The sequence below is a fragment of the Perca flavescens genome, chromosome 5 (genome assembly GCF_004354835.1).
Source record: "Perca flavescens isolate YP-PL-M2 chromosome 5, PFLA_1.0, whole genome shotgun sequence".
In the NCBI taxonomy this organism is placed as follows: domain Eukaryota; kingdom Metazoa; phylum Chordata; class Actinopteri; order Perciformes; family Percidae; genus Perca; species Perca flavescens.
The window spans coordinates 34,670,523-34,692,550 of NC_041335.1; the positions used below are offsets into that span (position 1 = coordinate 34,670,523).

Consider the following 22,028-nt stretch of genomic DNA (forward strand, 5'->3'; position numbering starts at 1 on the left):
AATTGCTGAGCCCTACTCTAGACATTTGTCCTGCTTATTGCTGCTGCTTGTTGTTTGGTGTGTTTATCTCTTACTTTGACGTCCGTGAGTGTTTATGTCGACACACAGACAGACAGACACGTGGATTAGAGTTAGATCCAGGCTGCTCGTCTTCTATTCTAAGATCCCCCAGAAGGAGAAGCCTGTTAATTTAGCTGCTATAAATACAGGACCTCCTACTAGCAGGTCACTCCTAAGACCCGCTGCATGAAACTGGACTATAGTGACAGCTCCTTTACTCTGTCTGTGTGTGTGTGGGTGTGGGTGTGTGCGTACATTCCTTCAAAGTTGGCTGGCTAGCCTCCGGCTCAGTGGTGCATGGTTTGTGGTGCCACCATTGACAAAGACATTTGGACACATTTTAGATATTTTTCTCCCCCCCTCCGCCCCCCTTCTCTTTTTTATGTTTATGGCTCACAACTAATGGTTTTGTTCTGATCGAATAATGTCGCCATATTCTTTTCCACAAAACAGCGTGGTGTTTTCGGCCAGTTTGCATTGATATGAAAGAAGGTTAAACAACAGATCTGACAGATTTGACATTTGAGAGGCAGTTTTCTACAAAAGTCAGATATTTGATGACATGGTGAATTGCTTCAACGATTAATTGATCATCTAAGTTGTCATCAATGAACTTTGGTCTCCTTTCTCTCGCAGTCAAGGACTGGCATTGCCTTTTCAGTCAGTGAAGGGGTTTATTTAACTGGCAGGCTTATTTGCGGAGCTACATTGTGTTCAACATCCACAGTGTCGATTTTACACCACTCTAGACTCATCATTATCTTCGTCAGTATAAGTACGCTCAATCATGCTCTCATTTGGTCTGATAATTCTTCATTCTGGCAGTGTCTCCGAGGAAAAGTCTGCTAGTAATCACCACCTTTTTTTTAGATTTAATTTTTTTTACAGTTTACTGTTATTGCAGCAAGTGATACTGTAACACATGCCAAACTATTACCTACAGTGTTTCAATGTGTTGGTGGTTTGGTTTAGAGACAGAATATTTGGATTCTTATGTGTGATTTACAGCTGTTGGTGCAGCTTTCACCATCATGCTGAGCAAGTGTGGTAATATGCCAAGAAGCATCTTTTTTTCTAAGAGTAAGCAACACAAAAGCTCATTTTGATGTGCACTGCGTCCCAGCGAGAATCTGCATCCGAATGCAGACTTTTATGTCCGGACTGCATTCATTCCTCTCCCACTGCGCCTCTGTTGAACAAAGCGTGGGACTCGTGCTAACACAGAGACAGGTAGAAAGGGGGAAAGGGGGTGGTGTGGAGGAGAAGAAAGAAAAGCGGATTGAGGACGGTGAAGTGGAACGGACGGCATGTGAGAGAAGGCGGAAGAAAATGAGCAGTGAAAGTGTAAAAGCTTAAATCAAAAGAATAAAAAATTCATACGAATCAGAGAGAGAGAGAGAGAGGCGATAAATGAGAAATAGCAGAGTAGAGGAGAAGAAGGTGCATTTATCAGGCAGAGAGAGAGAGGGGGGCGGGAAAAGAAGGGCAAAGAGAGCATTAGCGATTATTTGTGGGGAGAGTGTGAGCTTGTTAATAGATCACTGAAGAGGACCAGCGCACGCGCACACACACACACACACACACACACACACACACACACACACACACACACACACACACACACACCCCAGCAGTCGGGTGGATGTTGGACTTCATTTGTTCATTCATTTATTATAAAAACCTTCATTTCTTCCTTTTTGTTTTAACCAGTTCTTTATAGATGAGCGTACTGATCAATATTCCTTGGATTGAAGCCACTGATGTGCAAATTCATGATTCAAAGGTGTCTTTTCAGCTTGGAAAGAGTGCTGGCTCGAGCACTCAAGGGCAACCTGGCTTTGCTCTTGCTTGGTCTTTGTTTGATTCTTTGGGTCCCTTTGTGCGCTCTCATCCCTCTCACCTCACATGTTAGTTCTTCCCCTCACTGTCATCTGTTTCAACTTCATGCGTTCAGTGTTTTTGTAGCGCTTACAGAGTGAAGAGGGGCTCAGAGATTTGTTTATACTCTGGACAGCATCACCAGAGGCCAAGCCAGACAGTTCAGGATTGATGAACCTTTTCTGTCTGCACGTGTTTGGGTCGGTGAGTGTGCAGGGTTTTCCCTGCCATTATAAGGCTTAGGTGCAGCACCCAAGCCATTTTGGTCACCACCTAAGAATGAATGTAAAATCCACGTGAGAAGCAAAAGTAACTAAAAGACTTGACCAATCTAATGGTTGGAGTTGGTCCCCAGTGGACTGCTTTAAAGGAGAACTCCGGGCAAGTTTTCCGTTAAAATTGATTGCTATATGTGTATGAGTACTGCCGATAGCAAAAAAAAAAACGAGCCGAATCGGTGCTAGCAACACGGAGCTGCTGCAGCTAATGCCGAGAGCTCCCACTCAGCTAAACGGCAGTTATGGGGGCATAAGATAAAGAGTGCCTTTGTGCCTCTTAACAGACAGAAAATGCAATTAAAATGTCTGTGCAACATGAACAGGGCCCTTACATGACAAGAAGATGCATTTAGCAACTTAGCCATTGTTTAAATTCACCTACCCTCTTAGCTGCTAGCTGCCGTCTGGGATGAGTGAGTGTGTTCAGCCAGGCTCCGGTAATAATCATCACGCAGCAGTTCCATGTGTATTTGTAGCATATATATCCATTTTGTGTGCTGTAGTTGGTGAATATGAGTCTCTGCTGTGGCGAATTGTGTGGTAGTTTCCTTAGCCAGGCTAGCAGTCCTGACCGGCATCCAGCTTCTACTTCCACCCCGCCTCCCTCGCCTGCCGCGCCGACAACAATCCACAGGCGCCCGCTGGTCTGGTGGAGGTCCTCCAGCGGACAGTTCATGCTTTTGCAGCAAAATTTTGAGGTTTATTCCCCCCTCAAAAATAGGTAAATTTAGTTTAATAATATTGTATTTTTTTTTTTTCTTTTGGCAAAGCTGCTTGAAGAAAGGGACAGTGGTTAGAAGTGTGTATGTGTACATCTGTGTGTCTGGGCTCTCTCATTTGGGCAGCAGAGGTTTAACGTCTGACAGCTTCATTTTTTATTCTCTCACTTGAGATGTGCTGCTCCCTCCGTGGTGTGGGTGTGTGTGTGTGTGTGTGTGTGTGTGTGTGTGTGTGTGTGTGTGTGTGTGTGTGTGTGTGTGTGTGTGTGTGTGTGTGTGTGTGTGTGTGTGTGTGTGTGTGTGTGTGTGTGTGTGTGTAGTGACACTAAATGATTCAGCATCTCCGTGTCTGCTCAGCGGGGGTATGCTCGTCGGCAAGAGGGCAAAAGGCCACATTTGGAGTTTTGAATAATATCCATGCCACCACTCTGACACACACGCACCACTGAACACAGACTCCTGAGTGCGTTCAGAGACGCACCTCACTAATGTATCCACAAGAGACCTGTAATCTAATGCAGGCACTCTTGATGTCTTCTTCTATTCTCCATTTCTTCCATTCTTGCCAGAAAGGGCCTTCTTTGTATCACTATCTGTTAGAGAAGTCATGCCTATTCTCTACCTCCCTTAATTCACCCCTTGCACTTCTCTAATAATGTCTTCCTCCATTTCCCAAAGACAAAACTCTGTGTGTGTCATTATCTGTCATTTAAGCCTCATTTCCCTTACAGTCGCTCTTTCTTCCGCTCTCCCCCCTCCCCCTCCACCAATCCTTGCCCCTTTGCAGGACAGCGATATCCAGAAGAAGATCGACCATGAGATCCGGATGCGTGACGGAGCCTGCAAGCTGCTGGCCGCCTGCTCCCAGAAAGACCAGGCGCTGGAGGCGGCAAAGAGCCTGCAGACCTGCAGCACTCGTATCATGGCCTACATGTCGGAGCTGCAGAGGATGAAGGAGGCTCAGGTCATGCAGAAAGTAACGCGGAGGTCTTCGGATGCAGGGCCAATGGACAACAGACTCCCGTGCAAAGGAAAAGTGGCCATCTCAGGCAAGTAAAACCTCATTTTATTTATATACTGTTGGAGATTTAGCCATGGACCAGCAATATTTAAGGGGTGTTGAGTCTTTGTGATCGCTTTAGTTTTACGATTTAATGCAGAGCTCCTCTTGTCAGGCAGAGGCTAGTCTCACTTTGACAGACCATCCACACCGCTGCGGAGTGGAGGAGGGTCTGGCTAGGCCACACAGCATTCCTGGTTTATTGGCTTTTCCTTAAACCAATGACAATCGCCATGGGTGGTGCTAAGCTCCGCACCAAACCGCTGTAAAATAGTTGTGCGAGAGAAAACTTAGATTGGACAGATAGTCTAGCTAGCTGTCTGGATTTACCCTGCAGACATCTGAGGAGCAGTCAATCATAGTCCTCATAAATCCACCAGAGTTTACGCCAACACAAAGAAAGCGGAAGGAAACGGACATCGGCGAAAATACATGCATCCGGTGGAATTTCCTGCAGCACCGGAGCAATCCCGGAAGTGCCATGGACTAGGCAGAGGCTGGCTTGCAGATGCTGCCCACTGCAACATGACAGCGGGCAGTCAGACGAATGATTATGGAGCTGCTGTTTGCATCGCAGACGCACTGCAGAGAGAGAATTCACACCAGGGACACAAAGACAACAGAGGCTTTTTTTCAACTTGTTTTGTTTGTTCTTAGAACAAAGAGAGAGACCTGCAAAAGATTGTAAAGATATTTTGCCAACTATTTTGATAATTGATTAATTGGTTTGAAAGACAAATTCTCTGATTCCAGCTTGTTAAATGTGAATCTTTTCGAGTTTCTTCTCTCCTCTATAAATAATAATTGACAGATTAAATATTCATTATTTGCATCCCTAGAAATTTAATCTTTTTTTTTAAACAATGAATTTATTAAAGCTATAGTGTGTAGTTTCTGTCGCCCCCATGTAAACACAGCCACACGGAAAAATACAAAACGTGTTTTGTGAAGCTGATAGTTAACTTTGTAGCAACTCATTTGGCGATGGAGTGGCCCTGCCCGGAGGAAGCCCGGGGACCCCGTCTGGAGCAAGGCCCAGATGGCGGGCTCGTTGGCGAGCGCCTGGTGGCCGGGTTTGCCACGGAGCCCGGCCGGGCACAGCCCGAAAAAGCAACGTGGCTCCCATCTCTCCAGTCCATGGGCCCACCACCTGTGGGAGGAACTGCTAGGGTCGGGTGTCACATGGGTGGCAGTGAAGGTCAGGGGCCTCGACGGACCAGACCCGGGCAGCAGACGCTGGCTCTGGGGACGTGGAATGTCACCTCTCTGTGGGGGAAGGAGCCGGAACTGGTGCGGGAGGTGGAGCGCTACCGGTTAGATCTGGTGGTGCTTACCTCTACGCACAGTCTCGGTTCTGGAACCATACTCCTGGATAGGGGTTGGACTCTTTTCTTCTCCGGAGTTGCCCAGGGTGTGAGGCGCCGGGCGGGTGTGATGATGGGACACTGTTGACCTCAACTGAGGAGGTAATAGGGCGGTGGAAGGAGCACTTTGAGGAACTCCTGAATCCGACTAATACGCCCTCTATGTTAGAGGCAGAGCTGGAGGATGATGGGGGATCATTGTCAATTTCCCAGGTGGAGGTCATTGATGTAGTCAAACAACTCCACAGTGGCAAAGCCCCTGGGATTGATGAGATCTGTCCAGAAATGCTCAAGGCTCTGGGTGTGGAGGGGGTGTCCTGGTTGACACGCCTCTTCAACATTGCGTGGAAGTCTGGGACAGTGCCAAAGGAGTGACAGACCGGGGTGGTGGTTCCCCTTTTTAAAAAGGGGGACCAGAGGTAGTGTGCCAATTACAGGGGGATCACACTTCTCAGCCTCCCTGGTAAAGTCTACTCCAAGGTGCTGGAAAGGAGGGTTCGGCCGATAGTCGAACCTCGGCTGTAAGAGGAACAATGCGGATTCCGTCCTGGTCGTGGAACAACGGACCAGCTCTTCACTCTCGCAAGGATCCTGGAGGGAGCCTGGGAGTATGCCCAACCGGTCTACATGTGTTTTGTGGATCTGGAAAAGGCGAATGACCGGGTTCCCCGGGAGATACTGTGGGAGGTGCTGCGGGAGTATGGGGTGAGGGGGTCTCTACTCAGGGCCATCCAATCTCTGTACAACCAAAGTGAGAGCTGTGTCCGGGTTCTCGGCAGTAAGTCGGACTCGTTTCAGGTGAGGGTTGGCCTCCGCCAGGACTGCGCTTTGTCACCAAACCTGTTTGTAACATTTATGGACAGGATATCGAGGCGTAGTCGGGGTGGGGAGGGGTTGCGGTTCGGTGGGCTGGGGATCTCATTGCTGCTCTTTGCAGATGATGTGGTCATGATGGCATCATCGGCCTGTGACCTTCAGCACTCACTGGATTGGTTTGCAGCCGAGAGTGAAGCAGTTGGGATGAGGATCAGCACCTCTAAATCGGAGGCCATGGTTCTCAGCAGGAAACCGATGGAATGCCTTCTCCAGATAGGGGATGAGTCCTTACCCCAAGTGAAGGAGTTCAAGTACCTTGGGGTTTTGTTCGCGAGTGAGGGGACAATGGAGCGGGAGATTGGTCGGAGAATCGGCGCAGCGGGTGCGGTATTACATTCAATTTATCACACCGTTGTGACGAAAAGAGAGTTGAGCCAGAAGGCAAAGCTCTCGATCTACCGGTCAGTTTTCGTTCCTACCCTCACCTATGGTCATGAAGGCTGGGTCATGACCGAAAGAACGAGATCCAGGGTACAAGCGGCCGAAATGGGTTTCCTCAGGAGGGTGGCTGGCGTCTCCCTTAGAGATAGGGTGAGAAGCTCAGTCATCCGTGAGGAGCTCGGAGTAGAGCCGCTGCTCCTTTGCGTCGAAAGGAGCCAGTTGAGGTGGTTCGGGCATCTGGTAAGGATGCCCCCTGGGCGCCTCCCTAGGGAGGTGTTCCAGGCACGTCCAGCTGGGAGGAGGCCTCGGGGAAGACCCAGGACTAGGTGGAGGGATTATATCTCTAACCTGGCCTGGGAACGCCTCGGGATCCCCCAGTCGGAGCTGGTTAATGTTGCTCGGGAAAGGGAAGTTTGGGGTCCCCTGCTGGAGCTGCTCCCCCCGCGACCCGATACCGGATAAGCGGACGAAGATGGATGGATGGATGGATTGAATGTAACAAAAATGTAAAAAAGATCCGCACTAAAGTTTTAATTTTTATTGCAAATACAATTTTCATCAACCCCCCCCACCCGAAAATACTGGTTAGCTGATTGGATAAACCATCTGTCTATCACCTATGTTGGTGATAGACGGGCCAAATCAACCAATCAGATCCACGAAGCGTATGAAAATACAACCACAAGCCCGCTCCTGCTGCTGCAGGCAAAGCATAGCTCGTTTGACTTCTTTTATTATTTGAACTGTTAAAAGCCCCCCTAGGGACAGTTGATGCGAATTAGCCATGGCTACAAACACTGTGATACAGGCATCGGATTTTTATTTATGTAATAATCTATGTTTTTTGTATCTGTCCCTATTTAAATAAACTACAAATAAATAAATAAATAAATTCAGAGCTCCTCTTGTCAGGCAGATGCTGCACACTGCAACATGACAGCGGGCAGTCCGATGAATGGTTATGGAGCTGCTCTGTTTGCATCGCAGACGCAGTGCAGAGAGATAATTCACACCAGACAACAGCTTTATTTTTTTGAACTGTTTAGTTTGTTTTTAGAACACGATGAGAAGGTAAAAAAAATAAATATGAATGAGATGTGTGTGGGTTTGTGGGTGGAAGTTCATGGGGGCACTGCTGCATGCCTGGTACACCAATGGAGAGCATACGACGCACACGTACACAGAGCGTAATTAACTGTAGAAACTTTAGCCAGTGTTTGGGCAGGGAGACACACCGTCTGTCTGTCAGATGCACAAATATCAGTTAGACAGCAAGGGTGATTAACATTTTTGTGGCCTAATCCCATGTCTGTTGTCGTTACAGATCTTCGGATCCCTCTCATGTGGAAAGACACCGAGTACTTCAAGAACAAAGGAGGTGAGGAGCCACCTCTGTATGCATGTGAAGCAGTACATTGATGGAGTTCTGACGATTTACGCCTGTAGGATTTATTAATGATTGTTGAACGTTAAATGTGCTTTGCATAATCACACGGGGGGAGCGTGGGATTCCTCATGACACGAGCAAAAATCATACAAAAAAGTCATTGTGTGCACATCCCACCTTCTGGCAGGTGTGACACTGCTTTAAACTCCCATATTTAATGCAAAGGCAACGTTTTGACCCTGCTGGGTCTTCTTCAGGCCTTTTTATCACTGGCTCGAGGGTGGAACAATAATTTGGGCTTTGAGTTTCATATTTCAAAAATCTGCTGAGCCATTGAACTGTGCAGACAGACCACACAGTATGACATTTTATTCCTACTCTATGCAGAGCACAGTTCCTGGAGCTGATTAATACAATCTGTTGCAGCTTTTACCACATATCTCCGTATTTTCCAGGAACAGATTTTTCTAGACATGAGAAACTCCTGGCAGCACCACCTGACCTGCTGTTCGGGCCTGCTGGCTTTGCCTCTTGGCTCTGAGAAGCAGCAGCACACAGGTGCTAAACTGGGTCATTATTAATAGGGCATTTGAAAACAAATGAAGTCTGTTGGGCATTTAAGGAACTCCCTTTTTTTATCCTGTGGAATATAACCGTGAACCAGTTCATATTAAAATGGTTTTATGGCATTTCAGAATCCAATAGTGCATGGAAAAAGATGGTAATATGGTCATCTTTAGATTGACTATTTGCTATCCCGCCTCCTCTGGATAGAGTCAATGTGGGTTAACCCCTGTGCAGTCATTATAACAGCCCCAGAGCGCCTTCTCTCCCCTGCTAACTTGAATGGAATTAATCTGCATGACCTGTGCATATAAATGAACTCAAGAGACAGGTAGTAGACTCTTAACAAAGCTTAATGAGGCTGTTATTCAAGGCCATTAAGCACACCGAGACATAAACTGAGCCCAGCAAGGTGAGGAAGAGTAAAGCATGTTCCTCTGTCACGTGTCCAATCGCATTTCAAGCAGAGTGTTGAGCTCATACTTGGAATAATAAGTGTGAATATTAAGTGTCAATGTGCCGTACACAGGGAGCAGGAGCAAACCACCTCTCTTAGCCTTTCCAGTTGTAACCTTGAATTTGAATGAGAAGTTGCAAAAACAGGCAATTAAAGAAAAGTAAGTAGACCGCCTGGTGGCGTGCTATTTATATTACATGTTGGTGTTGGTCTCAGCACAAGGATTCACCTTAGTCATTACTCAGACTCATAGGGAAACATGCCCAAAAACAGTATTATAGCTACTTTACAATGCATGTGTATTTCCCAAGCGGCAACTTCCAGGCCTGAAAAGTAAAGTAAATGCGGAAGTGCCTTAAACCTGCATTCTATCTAATTTCCACTGGTTCCAAAAACAAGTCAGTTTCTGTAGAAGTCTATGAGAAAATGAGCCTACTTCTCACTTGATTTATTATATATATGTGTTTATGGTCTCAATCACTACTGTCAAGACTTCTTCAACACAGCATGATGTTCATTTTGTAAATCATGGTCCCATTTATTTTAAAATAGACGATAAAGCAGGGGATGCTTTAGGATCTGTCAGTCAGGACAGAGGCTTAGCGATGCAAACCATGCTAACATGTTGGAAAATGCAAAAACAAACTAGAATCTAAAATCTAAAAAAATTAGATTCAGATCAGATTATATTGCTGGCGGAATTTCCGACGGAACTCGTGCAAACATGGAAGTGAACGTCGTAGAAATATAGACTAAGATGTCACATGAATGCAATGTTTCACAGATTTTCCTCTTTCTCTTTGTTCTGCCCTTCCTCCTTGCCTTTTGTAGAGCTTCATCGTTGTGCCGTGTTCTGCCTGCTGCAGCTGGGAGGAGAGATCTTCGACACAGACATGGTGATAGTGGACAGGACACTTACCGACATCTGCTTTGACAACACCATTGTATTGTAAGTCATCTGTCTGCCACATAAACGGTAATACTCAACATAAAAAAAAAAAAACACTGATATGGTAATGTTCATCGGGTGTGTATCTTTTTATGCAGTAATGAAGCCAGCCCGGGCTTTGAGCTGCGTGTTGAGCTGTATAGCTGCTGCTCAGAGGACGACTACTCTGCAGGGAGCACGCCGAGGAAACTAGCCAGCAAACTGAGCTCGTCGCTGGGGCGATCAGCTGGGAAGAAGTTCCGGGCAGCAATGGAACCTGGGCCATGTAGTCCCGTTAGCAACGGAGGCGCAGCTCCTCTTTTGTTGCCAGTTCCCTCTGTACCGTAAGTTTAAAATATTAGCTAAGGCTGTGCGATATGGGGAAAATATGTGATATGCGATAAGGTAAATAAACCGATATTAAATGTGTAATGAGCTCTGCATTTCTTCTGATACCAGTATTCTGCTAAAAATACAACAAATTGCTTGTTGAATTTAAAACAAATAAAAGGAAATCCTTTCCAACGTCCTTTTTATTGAACAAATTGAACATTGAATTGAAAATAAAAGGGAATGATTATGACATTTTATAGTGCAGTTTTCTAACTCAAAGAAATCTCAGTGCAAGTTGATATTGCAACGACGATATAAAAAAAGATATATTGTGCAGCCCTATTAGCTAGTTTGTATTTTATAGCAGATAAATATTGACTAGAGGGAGAACGGAGAGAGAAATAATACGTCAGTGAGAGCCAGTAGGCATCTTTATGAACATCCGTGCTCAAACGCAGAATACATTTCTTTTCCATCTCTTGTGTGTTGACAGGGGCCCTAAGTACCACCTCTTAGCTCATACCACCCTGTCGCTGTCACACGTCCAGGACAGCTTTCGCACACATGACCTCACCATCTCAGGCAACGGTGAGTGGCAGCCTCAATCAATCTGTCTCCTTCAACTTCCTTCGTTCTCTTTCCTCTGCCAAGGCAGCCATCTGTCTGTTTTTTGTGCTTCTCCCACTCATCACTGTCTCACTTCCCTTTCTTTTGCATTCTAATAATTTCCCTTTAAACCGAGCGTACCGTGCGTCTTCTCTCACCCTCCCTCCTTCCCCCTGCCTCTGTGTCCTCCCATGTTCTCTGACAGGCAGCCATTGTGAAGGCCGCAGTAAAAACGGCTGTGCTCATGAGGTGACTGCTGTGTAAAGCTGTAATGATGTGGGCTAACAAGGGCCCGGACCCTCAGACAGACAGGCCCCTAGTGTTTTATTCATTGGCCCTTCAGCCTGCTGTAAAGTTTCATTGCTGCACTTCATGACACTCCCTGCAGCTGCCAGTCTTTTACACCCCTGTGCCTTGTTTTGTATGCTGTAGGGGGGCAGTGTTAGGAGGGGAAGAAGTGTGTGTGTGTGTCTCCGTACGTGGATGCAAATGTTTGTGTGTGAATTTTGAATGTCGTGTGGGAATGTTTTTATTTATTCATGGTGTTTATTTTCGCCCATCTCTATCTCTGTCTCTCTCCCTCCCTCCCTGTAGAAGAGTGCTCGTATTGGCTGCCGCTCTATGGCAGTATGTGTAGCCGCCTTGCAGCTCAGCCTCACTGTATGACCCAGCAGATGATGAGTGGATGTTTGAGAGTGAAGGTAAGTTGGCAGGTGTGCGAATGCGTCATTTTCAGGGGAACTATTCCTCTCACGGTTTTCAGTCAATTCTGGCTTTTGTCCTGGTTTATTTCTGTCTTTTTTTTTTTTCCTCCTCCTCCACTTCCCTCCTCTCCTCCTTATGTTGCCATCTCTCTTTTTTGTGATACTAGTACATAGGGTGATTAAGCCTGCACGATAAATCGTTCTAAAACTCGACCTCGATTCGCCCCTGTTTGCGAATTAAATTTTTAAATGACTACTACTTTCTTTTGTGAGTTTTAAACATAGACTGTATAAAATAGGTTTTAAAGCGCTCCCAAGCACTGCAACGCCCTCCCTTCTAGGTTCTCACAGGGTGAGAGTTCAGGGCTTCACCCTCAGCCAATGACAAAGCGCCTTTTAGTCACGTGTTTCACTCGTCGAGTGAGCGCGGTAGCTCGGAAAGCCTTCGAGGCTGCAGCATCGTCTAACTAGCCTTTATTTTCTTTATTCATCGAAGCCTCTATGTTTACAGGCTCGTGGTGATGCGCAGTGTGCTATAGGTGCTATTTTTTTTTGTCATGGTTCATGTGTGCAATAAACATTACACTTGGTGAGGAAAAAAATAGTGGCAGAGAATCATGATATCAATTCTAAGCTAAAAAATCGTGATTCATATTTTCCCCCGAATCGTGCCGGCCTAAGGGTGATGTTACAATTTAATGGATTGTCAGTAAAGTAAATGAACCTTACACATGCACGTGCCTTCGTCAATATAAAACTAGTGATCAATTGCATGAGAAAACAAAATAAAACAAATAAAACAATATTTGAACGAAGAAAACAAAGAAATGGATAAATGAAACAAAAAGAATCCTAATTTCTGCCTCATCCCTCAAATCCCTCCCTTTGGATCCCAACCCACCTGCCCCCGACCTGGGGCGTTTCTCTTTGTGTATCTCTCTCTGTCTCTTACTCCACACCTGACTCATCTTTTTCTCTATCTCGCAGCAGGTGGGCGGTGACCCTCAGAGTTGGACAAAAGTGTACGGCGCTCTAAAAGGAACGAGCCTTTTCTGTTACCACCGGCAAGAAGACGTGGAGGCCAATGTTGAGCCGGCTTTCACTATTGCCATCAACAAGGTCAGCATTCAGCAAAGGAGTCGCGTGAAGACAGAGAAACTATCTGGAAATGGAGTTTAACACTCCAGAGGTTTACCCAGCCTTACAGAACCCATACCGTTGTGTTGTTTTCGGTAATGCCCGAGGCCGCGGTAGCGAAGATGGAAAGGAACTGGGCTTGTGGATCGCTGCCAGTTTGAATCTCAAGCCAACCGGTAGACTCTGAGCCAAAAAAGTACATAAGAAATTAGCTCTTCTCTTCCCTCAAGCAAGGCACTTAGCCCTCAGTTGCCCCCGGTAGAGCTGCTCAGAAGCCAAGAGTAGACAAAAACAACTGTGGTTCTGTTGCTCAGCTTTCAGGTGTAACTGTGTAAAGGCTAGAAAAGAAGCAGGCACATCCGGATAAAAGGCTTTAAAGATGCCAACATGAAATCTGTTCAATATGTTCTCGAAGTCTTTGAGAAACGGTGTACAATAAGACACAGTATCTGCCGCATCCAACTAGGAGATCAGATTGCTCTCATCCCCTCCAGTTTTTCCAAAGTGAAGAACAGTCAGCCAGTCAGGTTCTTGATCATCTTATTTCCTGTGTCTGTGTCTGAGAGTTGATGCGCCGCGGGGCTTCTCGTTCCTTCCATAGTGACTCATTCAGCCTTTTTGTAGCCTCTGACCCTGAGCTCACAGCGGATCTAAAGCCCAGTCAGTCAGATCAGATCCTTTTGGTAGTCAGTTGTCTCTCCTAAAAAAAGAGGAAGGAGGAGGGAGTGCAGCGTGACGAATGGAACAACACTGCCATCTAGTGGTCATAAACACACCCAGACACATTTAGAGTGTGGGAATTGGAAGTCTGCACCTTTTTGTTGGATAATTGCTGAAGGGAAATGGCTTGGAAAGAGGACTAATTAGTGGCTTTATTGGTGAGGGCTCATTTTCAGTGGGGATATACAATTACAATTGCCGTAATGATCACTTGTTGGAGCACATCATTTTGTTCATTCAGGAAGTGCTGGCATTCATCCCTTGAATTGTAGTGGTTTCGTGGCTGATGATTGCATTTATTTTTATTTTATTTTTTTGTCGCTCCCATGTTTCAGGAGACCAGAATACGTGCGTCAGAGAAAGACCCCCAAAGTAAAGTTCAGAATATCTGTATCAGTAACCAGTACGGAGGAGAGGAGGTCACACACACCCTGACAACAGACAGCCGGGACGACACACACCGGTGGATGGAGGCCTTTTGGCAACATTTCTATGACATGAGTAAGTACTTGCTTTGCTCCAACACAGAAAGTGTTTGATACATAGAGTCACTCACACATACTACCATAGATACTTAATGGATTCAACTTTAAGGAAATATTGGCCCAATCCAAGGGCGTAGCAGACACGAGGTACTTTCCATATCGGTGCCCTCTGTCCCCCACACTTAACGCGTCTGAGTTGATTTGAACACGCCATAAGTAGGCGACGTGCACATTACTCAGGTTGTGTCAGTTGGTTGATGGACTCATGTATATAATATATAATAAAAAATATATAAAAAGAATTATAAGGAGGAAAACTCAATTAAATATGCAATAATTAAGATCAGTGAATATGATGGAATAGTGGCATTAGGTTTGGGCTATTACGAACAAAAATGTCTCCGAAGGGGCATGCCCCCGGACCCCCCTACACTAAAGGAGTAAAAGAGTATGGAACCGTTTATGGAAATGTCAGTGTTTCCATCAATCATAAATAAAATGTAGGCTACTCAGAATCCGCGATTAGGAGAGACAAATGGGAGAGGATCTTTCAATAAAATCCTCCTCTTTGAACAATCTGTCCCCCTCACTTTGGAAAATTAGGGCTATACGCCCCTGGCCCAATCCCAATCTCCACCCTAAAGCGGGATTTATGGTCCTGCGGAGGCTCCACGCAGAGCTTTCACCGTAGCCTACGTAATTGGCCTGAAGTTTATTCTTGTGCGTCGTGTGTGCGTCGATCTCTTTTATGGAATAGCAGGGCCAGCGTGTGTGTGTAGAGTCTGGTGAGTGTGTGGTAGAGTGAGTGAGAGAGTGACGGTGTTTAGCTTCGGAGCGAGTAGCTAGAGGCCTAGTGGAAGAGAAACAAAGTGTCTCCTCCGTTCTTTCTGACCACGGTGGGAAATCTGTAGCGGGAAAAGTTAACCCTCTCCTTGATTTCATGTTGTTTATGGAGAAGGAGAACCAGGAAATGAGGAGGGGGGGGGGATGCAACGCTACCAAGCCACGGCCAAGCGAACCAATCAGTTGTTGTGCTTGCACCCTCCTTGTTTACATTTACTTTAACGCTTTCAGGCTTCCCCTGGTTAACCCCCTTGTGTTTACGTCACAATGCTATGAACTGTGGGCACTTCCCTCAGGCGAAGTCTGCAGAAATGTGCTCTTATGAAAAGGGTGCATAAAGGGCTCAAAATGTCTGCGAGAGAGCCCTCACAGACTTGGCGGGAACGGGCCTCAGAGTGAGTGTGGACATCGAGATTGGGCACTATTGTATAATAAATAAAATAAAGTACATCGTCTTCTATATTCTGGCTCTGCTGCTTGGTTCGTTGAAAGTGACAGTTTGTCTCCAACACACAGGCCAATGGAAACAGTGCTGTGATGACTTAATGAAAATTGAATTGCCATCGCCAAGGAAACCGGCCCCTGCCACACCAAAACAGGGCTCGCTCTATCACGAAATGGGTAAGACCTCTCCCTGATTATATCACTGTGGGATATGCAATTACAAAAGGTTGTTAAAAGGCGGGGAAAGAAAGCACCTGGCCTGCATTGCATGTGACTGTGTGTAGCTTTAATTCCTTGGGTCCATGTGCATGAGAGATGCTGTCGCAATTAAAATTTCCTCTCCGAAATCTCAAACTCACACTCTGCTTGACTTCTCTGTACTGTAGAATAGAACGGGCCTTATCTCTGACACGCTGACTCACTCTCTGTCTTCTGTTTCTCTGTTCCTCTTTGTCCTTTCCAATTTTCCTCGTGTGTCCGGAATCCATCACTCCTTGGCTCTGCCTCTTTTATCCTTCTTTATTATATCCTTGTGTCCTCCTCATACATTATTCACGATCAACGGCACATCTTTCATCAACAATCACCATTCATTTTTAACGGGGGAATTGTTTTCATCCTCCAACAAATCTTTTTTTTTTTCTCCTCTCATCATGCCTTAACATTCATTTATTTAATAAACCCTTCTCTCATGACCATCCAAACACTGAACGCCTCCTGTTGCACACCTCCTATCACCTCCACCCCTTTCCCTTTTCTCGCCAACCCCCGTCCCCAAACCCTCTTGGTTTTCCTAACCTGGCTGGCAGCCCCTCTTGCAACCCCCTCCTCTGAGGGTCTTCTGCTGCAGGATAACGCTGTGTCTGCTGAGATTCGCGCTCTGCTCTCGTCCTATTACAACGACAGGTGAAGTAACAGGAGTAAGGCTCCACAGAAATGGTGTCGTGGTAAATGTTGCCATCCGGGATTTACTGCAAAAAAACAAAAAAAAACACGATCCGCCTCATGTGGCTGATAGTGAGTAGATTCTGCAAAAATATCACAGGACAGGTTCTTTTTGTTTTATCATAATTAAATAAACATTAAAGTGCTCATATTATTTTTGTTTTTTTGCTTTTTCCCTATCCTTTATTCTGTTCTATATCTTTTTGTGCATGTTATAGGTTTACAAAGTGAAAAAGCCCAAAGTCCACCCCAAAGGGACTTACCATCTCCAACAGAAAACACTGTTCACAAACTGCTCCAAACAGCTCTGTTGTAGTCCAGCCTTTACTTCAGAGACCAACGTGGTCACTTTGTAACACACATTATAATGCTCGCCTAGCTGCTAGCGTGGCACGCCCTCATACTCTGCTTCTGACTGGCTAGTAGTCCTTACCTAGCTACTGTCAGGGCATGCCCTCATACTCTGCTTCTGACTGGCTAGTAGTCCTTACCTAGCTACTGTCAGGGCACGCCCTCATACTCTGCTTCTGACTGGCTAGTAGTCCTTACCTAGCTACTGTCAGGGCACGCCCTCATACTCTGCTTCTGACTGGCTAGTAGTCCTTACCTAGCTACTGTCAGGAACCCTCATACTCTGCTTCTGACTGGCTAGTAGTCCTTACCTAGCTACTGTCAGGGAACGCCCTCATACTCTGCTTCTGACTGGCTAGTAGTCCTTACCTAGCTACTGTCAGGGCATGCCCTCATACTCTGCTTCTGACTGGCTAGTAGTCCTTACCTAGCTACTGTCAGGGCATGCCCTCATACTCTGCTTCTGACTGGCTAGTAGTCCTTACCTAGCTACTGTCAGGGCACGCCCTCATACTCTGCTTCTGACTGGCTAGTAGTCCTTACCTAGCTACTGCACATGTGCGACTCCCAACAAAGGTGGAACAGAAGTGAGATGTCTCACTCTGTAGCTAAAACAGAGAGCTCAACACACAGGGTGAAAAGAGGAGCTGCAGCAATGTGCAGAAAAACAAAAATATGGTGTTTTTTTAAAATTAAACCATGTAAAGCTATTCTGGTACAACCTCTAAATACAATTATGAACCTGGAGATGAGCATAATATGAGCACTTTAAGAGGTGCAAAGTTCAAATTTACAAGACATAATTAGTTTAGTGTTGTTGTTATGTCTTTAATTATGCTGCACAACTTTTCAATGAATTAGCAGACATAGAAAAAATCTGAACATTTCTAATTTCTCTGCAATTTTTTTCTTACCTACTCAAGAATGCATTCATTAAGAAACATTTCATGAGCTGGGAATATGTATCTGAATCTATTCATAATCTTTTATTTTAAAAATTTAAACCATCATAATCCCCAAATATTAAAAAAATGTGTTGTGATAAGTAAATAGTATGTTGAAAAATTCCATAAAAAAGATTAAAAAAAATAAATAGATAAGAAACATTTTGAATTCATCTCAAGTTATGACTGGATTACCAGTTCACATTACAATTTGAAAAACCAAGCCCAGTGCATAATAATGATCAACACAAAAAATTAAAGATTAAGACGTGCAAAATTGAAATTTACAAGACATTGTATTTATTATGTTGTTATTCTGCACAACTGTACAATACATTACCAGACATACCTAAACCCAAGAATACATGAACTACAAATGTCCCTAAATTTATCCATAACCCATCCTTCCAGTGAGATGGAAATATTCATTTATAAAGAAACATTTCATGAACTGTGAATATATGTATCTGTATCTATCCATAATCCATACATCCAGTGATATTTCAAAATGTATTCATTTTGCAGTTAAACCTTTCTCATCCTCGCCTGGGTAGCTCACCTGGTGTATAGAGGTTTACTCCTCGACGCAGCGGCCGCAGGTTCGACTCCGCCCTGCGGCCCTTTGCTGCATGTCATTTCCCCTCTTCTCTCCCCTTTCATGTCTTAAAAAAAACTATCTTTGAAAGAAATTGAAAAGAATATTAAGACACAACATTTAAATTAATCTCAAGTTCTGACTGGATTGCCAGTTCATGTTCCAAATTTCAAGAACTTCCAAAAAAAATAGGCTCAAGCCCAGTACATAATAATAATAATAATAATAATAATAATAATAATAATGAGTTTTGCTGCATCTCTCCTGCAGTTATTGAGTCGTCTGACGACCTGAGCAGCACCGTGTCGGACATCCTGGCTCGGAGGATGCAGGAGCTGGAGCTCCGCAGCCAGCTGGGCACCTCTCCCACCTGGATGTCTGTGTTTGAGGAGAACAACCCCATAAGCGCTGGCCGCCCCCGTCCCTGTACCTCTCGCCTCTCTGGCCACAGCCCCTGCACCCCTCATCGCCTGCCCCGGAGCCCCGTGAGCCCCCACCGCTGCCCCCAGCTGAGCCTGCTGTCCTCCGATGCGAGCCTGACCTCGGACAGCGACAGCCACTGCAGCACCAGCCCCTGCTCTCACCGCCACGGCTGGCCCGAGCCCTCTTCAAACTTCTCTCTCTTGTCGTCTTCCCCGTCCCGCCTGAGGCCACGCACCCTGTCGCTGGATGCTAAGCTCAGCACCCTTCGAGGGAGGGGGTACGGAGGAGGAGGGACCCTCCAGTGCCCCTGCCAGCCTCCCGCCTCTTCGCTGCTCGCCCCGCTCCCCGTCTCCTCCCGTTCGCCCCGGTCACAGCGCGGCGCACAGACCACGCTCTCCTGCTCCAGCTCCACCTCCAGCAACAGCTCCGGCACCAGCGAGGGCAGCCACAGCCCCGAGTCGTCTGAGGGAGCCCCCTTCTCGAGGCCCTCCCCGGCTCGACGCAGCCTCAGGAACCTCAGGGCCAGGCTCGATCCTCGAAACTGGCTCCAGAGTCAGGTGTGAACTCGCCCCCGCCTGACGGACATTTAACGCTGGCCTAAAGGCAACAGTGCTCATTACACACGTGTGAACCGACCTCAGGCAGTCTGCTAGGCCACATGCACAGACCCTGAGGAGGTTAAGCTGCCTCTAGCCTGCCTCCTGCTGGAGGATGAATCATGAAAGACCCTCCTGGGGCAAACTGGAACGTCTTCTAACACAAAGGGACAGGGTGACATTCAGTGCATTTTGCTGGTTCGCCACAATTTTTGAAGATGGTCCAAAACTAAACGGGAGGTACTCTTGTTTGCTTTGAGAAATGACTGTGGTCACGCTGCTTGGGAGACAGTGATGCTAAGAGCTAAGGACTTGCTCCAGTTAACACGCCACACTGGGCCTACTGTCCGTCCTTGGAATCTTAATTAGAACTAGAACGTTATATTTGTTTTGTCCTCTGCATCAGCCATCCCGGCCACTCAAACAATGTTTCAAAATCATCTCCATTAATGCACTAGCAGTGTTTTTGACTGGATGCTTCCTATCTGTATTTGCGGTTTGCGGTGTTAATGCAATGAAAGCCAGCGAGCATGTGGCAAGATGAACATAAGGTATAGTCAGTCAAGAGTTTTCAAATGTTAGAAACTGTTAAGTGTGGAGGGGTATCGGTGTCTGTTGTCTGTACTGTGATATCTACTTCAGTGTACGCGTCTAATTATTCATACAAGAGATGCTCTTTGTGGTTCTCCTAAAATTACTATGCATCATTTTTTTTTTTTTTTTTTGGGGGGTGAGGTGATTTGATTTACAGTTCCAGTGTTGAACTACTTGAGATGATTTCAATGAATCTGGTGAAAGCTTAACTTTATGCAAGTGCTCATACATACTGTACTGTTATTACTGTGATCTCTTCAGGGCAAAAATCTGTGCTCCGGTCTTAACTTTCACACATTTACCTTCACACTTTTGACGGGCTGTCGTCAGCAGTAGGTTATAGATCCTTACACACATAGAAGAAAATCTAGGATAAGATGAAATTAATCAGTTTAAAGCTATAGTGCGTAGTTTCTGTCGCCCCAATGAGGAATTGTAAGTAATGACAACAACACATGGACTCATAGGAAGAGGTAATTCTCTTCACTCGAGTTTCTGCGCGGGAAAGTCGCCGGCCGCCACAATCTTCTGAACATAGTCACACTGAGAGATCCAGAGAGAGTTGTGTGGAGCTGATAGTCTTAATTAGCTTTGTAGCGACTCATTTGGCAACGGCTTGAATGTAACGGACGTTCATTAATATCAAAAAGCTACGCACTAAAGCTTTAAGTATAATCAAAGATGCTCTATTGAAAACTGAAGCCATTCTTGTAATTCTGCTACACTGTACACTGCAGTGTTGCGGGATTCCGTTACGGATAGTGGCAAAATGTGAAATATCCAGCAAATGTTATGCAACACAGAAACATTTCCTAGAAATTAGTTGATGGTGGCTGTATTCTGGGCAACTTTCTTTGAAGCTGAGAACTTACATGAAAGTCCAGTCAACCATTAGGTCATGAGAGCAAGAATAAAATGGTTTGTTTACACTGCCATCTATGTATTTAATTACCTAAGTTATATAAGAAAGCAATGTGACTCAAGGCGTCCATGTAAAAACAAATTTTATAGGAGGGTCTATGTCTCGGTCAGTGCAGTAAAAACTTTTTTCTTTTATTCCTCTGTCTTTATGGTTTACTGTTTGGTAACAGTTTCCCTCTTGAGAGGCTTAGAACTGGGGGCAACCATTTCGACTAAGAATTAAAACTGTCAGCTGTTTGAAAAACAGCATTTGTTACTGTAAATTCATTTTTATAAGTTAACATAAACCTCGCTTTGTCTTTTGTTACCTTATTGATTTTGTCATAAATGCAGCTACAGTGGTGTGAAAAAGTGTTTGCCCCCTTCCTCATTTCCTGTTCCTTTGCATGTGTGTCACACTTAAGTGTTTCGGAACATCAAACCAATTTAAACAAAAGTCAAGGACAACACAAGTAAACACAAAATGCAATTTGTAAATGAAGGTGTTTATTATTAAAGGAGAAAAAAAATCCAAACCATCATGGCCCTGTGTGAAAAAGTGATTGCCCCCCTTGTTAAAACATACTATAACTGTGGTTGTCCACACCTGAGTTCAATTTCTCTAGCCACACCCAGGCCTGATTATTGCCACACCTGTTCACAATCAAGGCATCACTTAAATAGGAGCTGCTTGACACAGTAAGGTCCACCAGAAGATCCTTAAAAGCTACACATCATGCCGAGACCCAAAGAAATTCAGGAACAATTGAGAAAGAAAGTAATTGAGATCTATCAGTCTGGAAAGGGTTATAAAGCCATTTCCAAAGCTTTGGGAATCCAGCGAACCACAGTGAGAGCCATTATCCACAAATGGCGAAGACATGGAACAGTGGTGAACCTTCCCAGGAGTGGCCGGCCGCCCAAAATTACCCCAAGAGCGCAGCGACGACTCATCCAAGAGGTCACAAAAGACCCCACAACAACGTCCAAAGAACTGCAGGCCTCACTTGCCTCAGTTAAGGTCAGCGCTCATGCCTCCACCATCAGGAAAAGACTGGGCAAAAATGGCCTGCATGGCAGAGTTCCAAGGAGAAAACCACTGCTGAGCAAAAAGAACATCAAAGCTCGCCTCAATTTCTCCAGAACACATCTTGATGATCCCCAAGACTTTTGGGACAACATTCTGTGGACCGATGAGACAAAAGTGGAACTCTTTGGAAGGTGTGTGTCCAAGTATATCTGGCGAGAAGGAACACTGCATTTCATAAAAAGAACATTATACCAACTGTAAAATATGGTGGTGGCAGTGTGATGGTCTGGGGCTGTTTTGCTGCTTCAGGACCTGGAAGACTTGCCGTGATAAAAGGAACTATGAATTCTGCTGTCTACCAAGAGATCCTGAAGGAGAATGTCCGACCATCTGTTCGTGTACTCAAGCTGAAACGAACTTGGGTTC

The 22,028-nt window shown here is 45.5% G+C and overlaps 1 protein-coding gene across 5 annotated transcripts in view; it reads left to right on the forward strand.

The window, feature by feature from the left end:
- rtkna (rhotekin a) overlaps positions 1-22,028 on the forward strand; it is a 93,731-nt gene that overhangs the window by 70,548 nt on the left and 1,155 nt on the right. For 3 of the 5 annotated variants that reach the window (XM_028577954.1, XM_028577955.1, XM_028577956.1), the window contains exons 2-11: positions 3,723-3,984; positions 7,941-7,994; positions 9,856-9,973; positions 10,072-10,296; positions 10,779-10,873; positions 11,486-11,592; positions 12,583-12,714; positions 13,788-13,953; positions 15,297-15,401; positions 18,330-19,803. In XM_028577954.1, the coding sequence (XP_028433755.1) occupies positions 3,723-3,984; positions 7,941-7,994; positions 9,856-9,973; positions 10,072-10,296; positions 10,779-10,873; positions 11,486-11,592; positions 12,583-12,714; positions 13,788-13,953; positions 15,297-15,401; positions 18,330-19,045 (1,980 nt within the window). In that variant the 3' untranslated portion in view covers positions 19,046-19,803. Of the gene's footprint in view, positions 1-3,722; positions 3,985-7,940; positions 7,995-9,855; positions 9,974-10,071; positions 10,297-10,778; positions 10,874-11,485; positions 11,593-12,582; positions 12,715-13,787; positions 13,954-15,296; positions 15,402-16,033; positions 16,254-18,329; positions 19,804-22,028 lie in introns of those variants that run through there. The other 2 variants (XM_028577957.1, XM_028577958.1) reach the window with 2 other exon arrangements.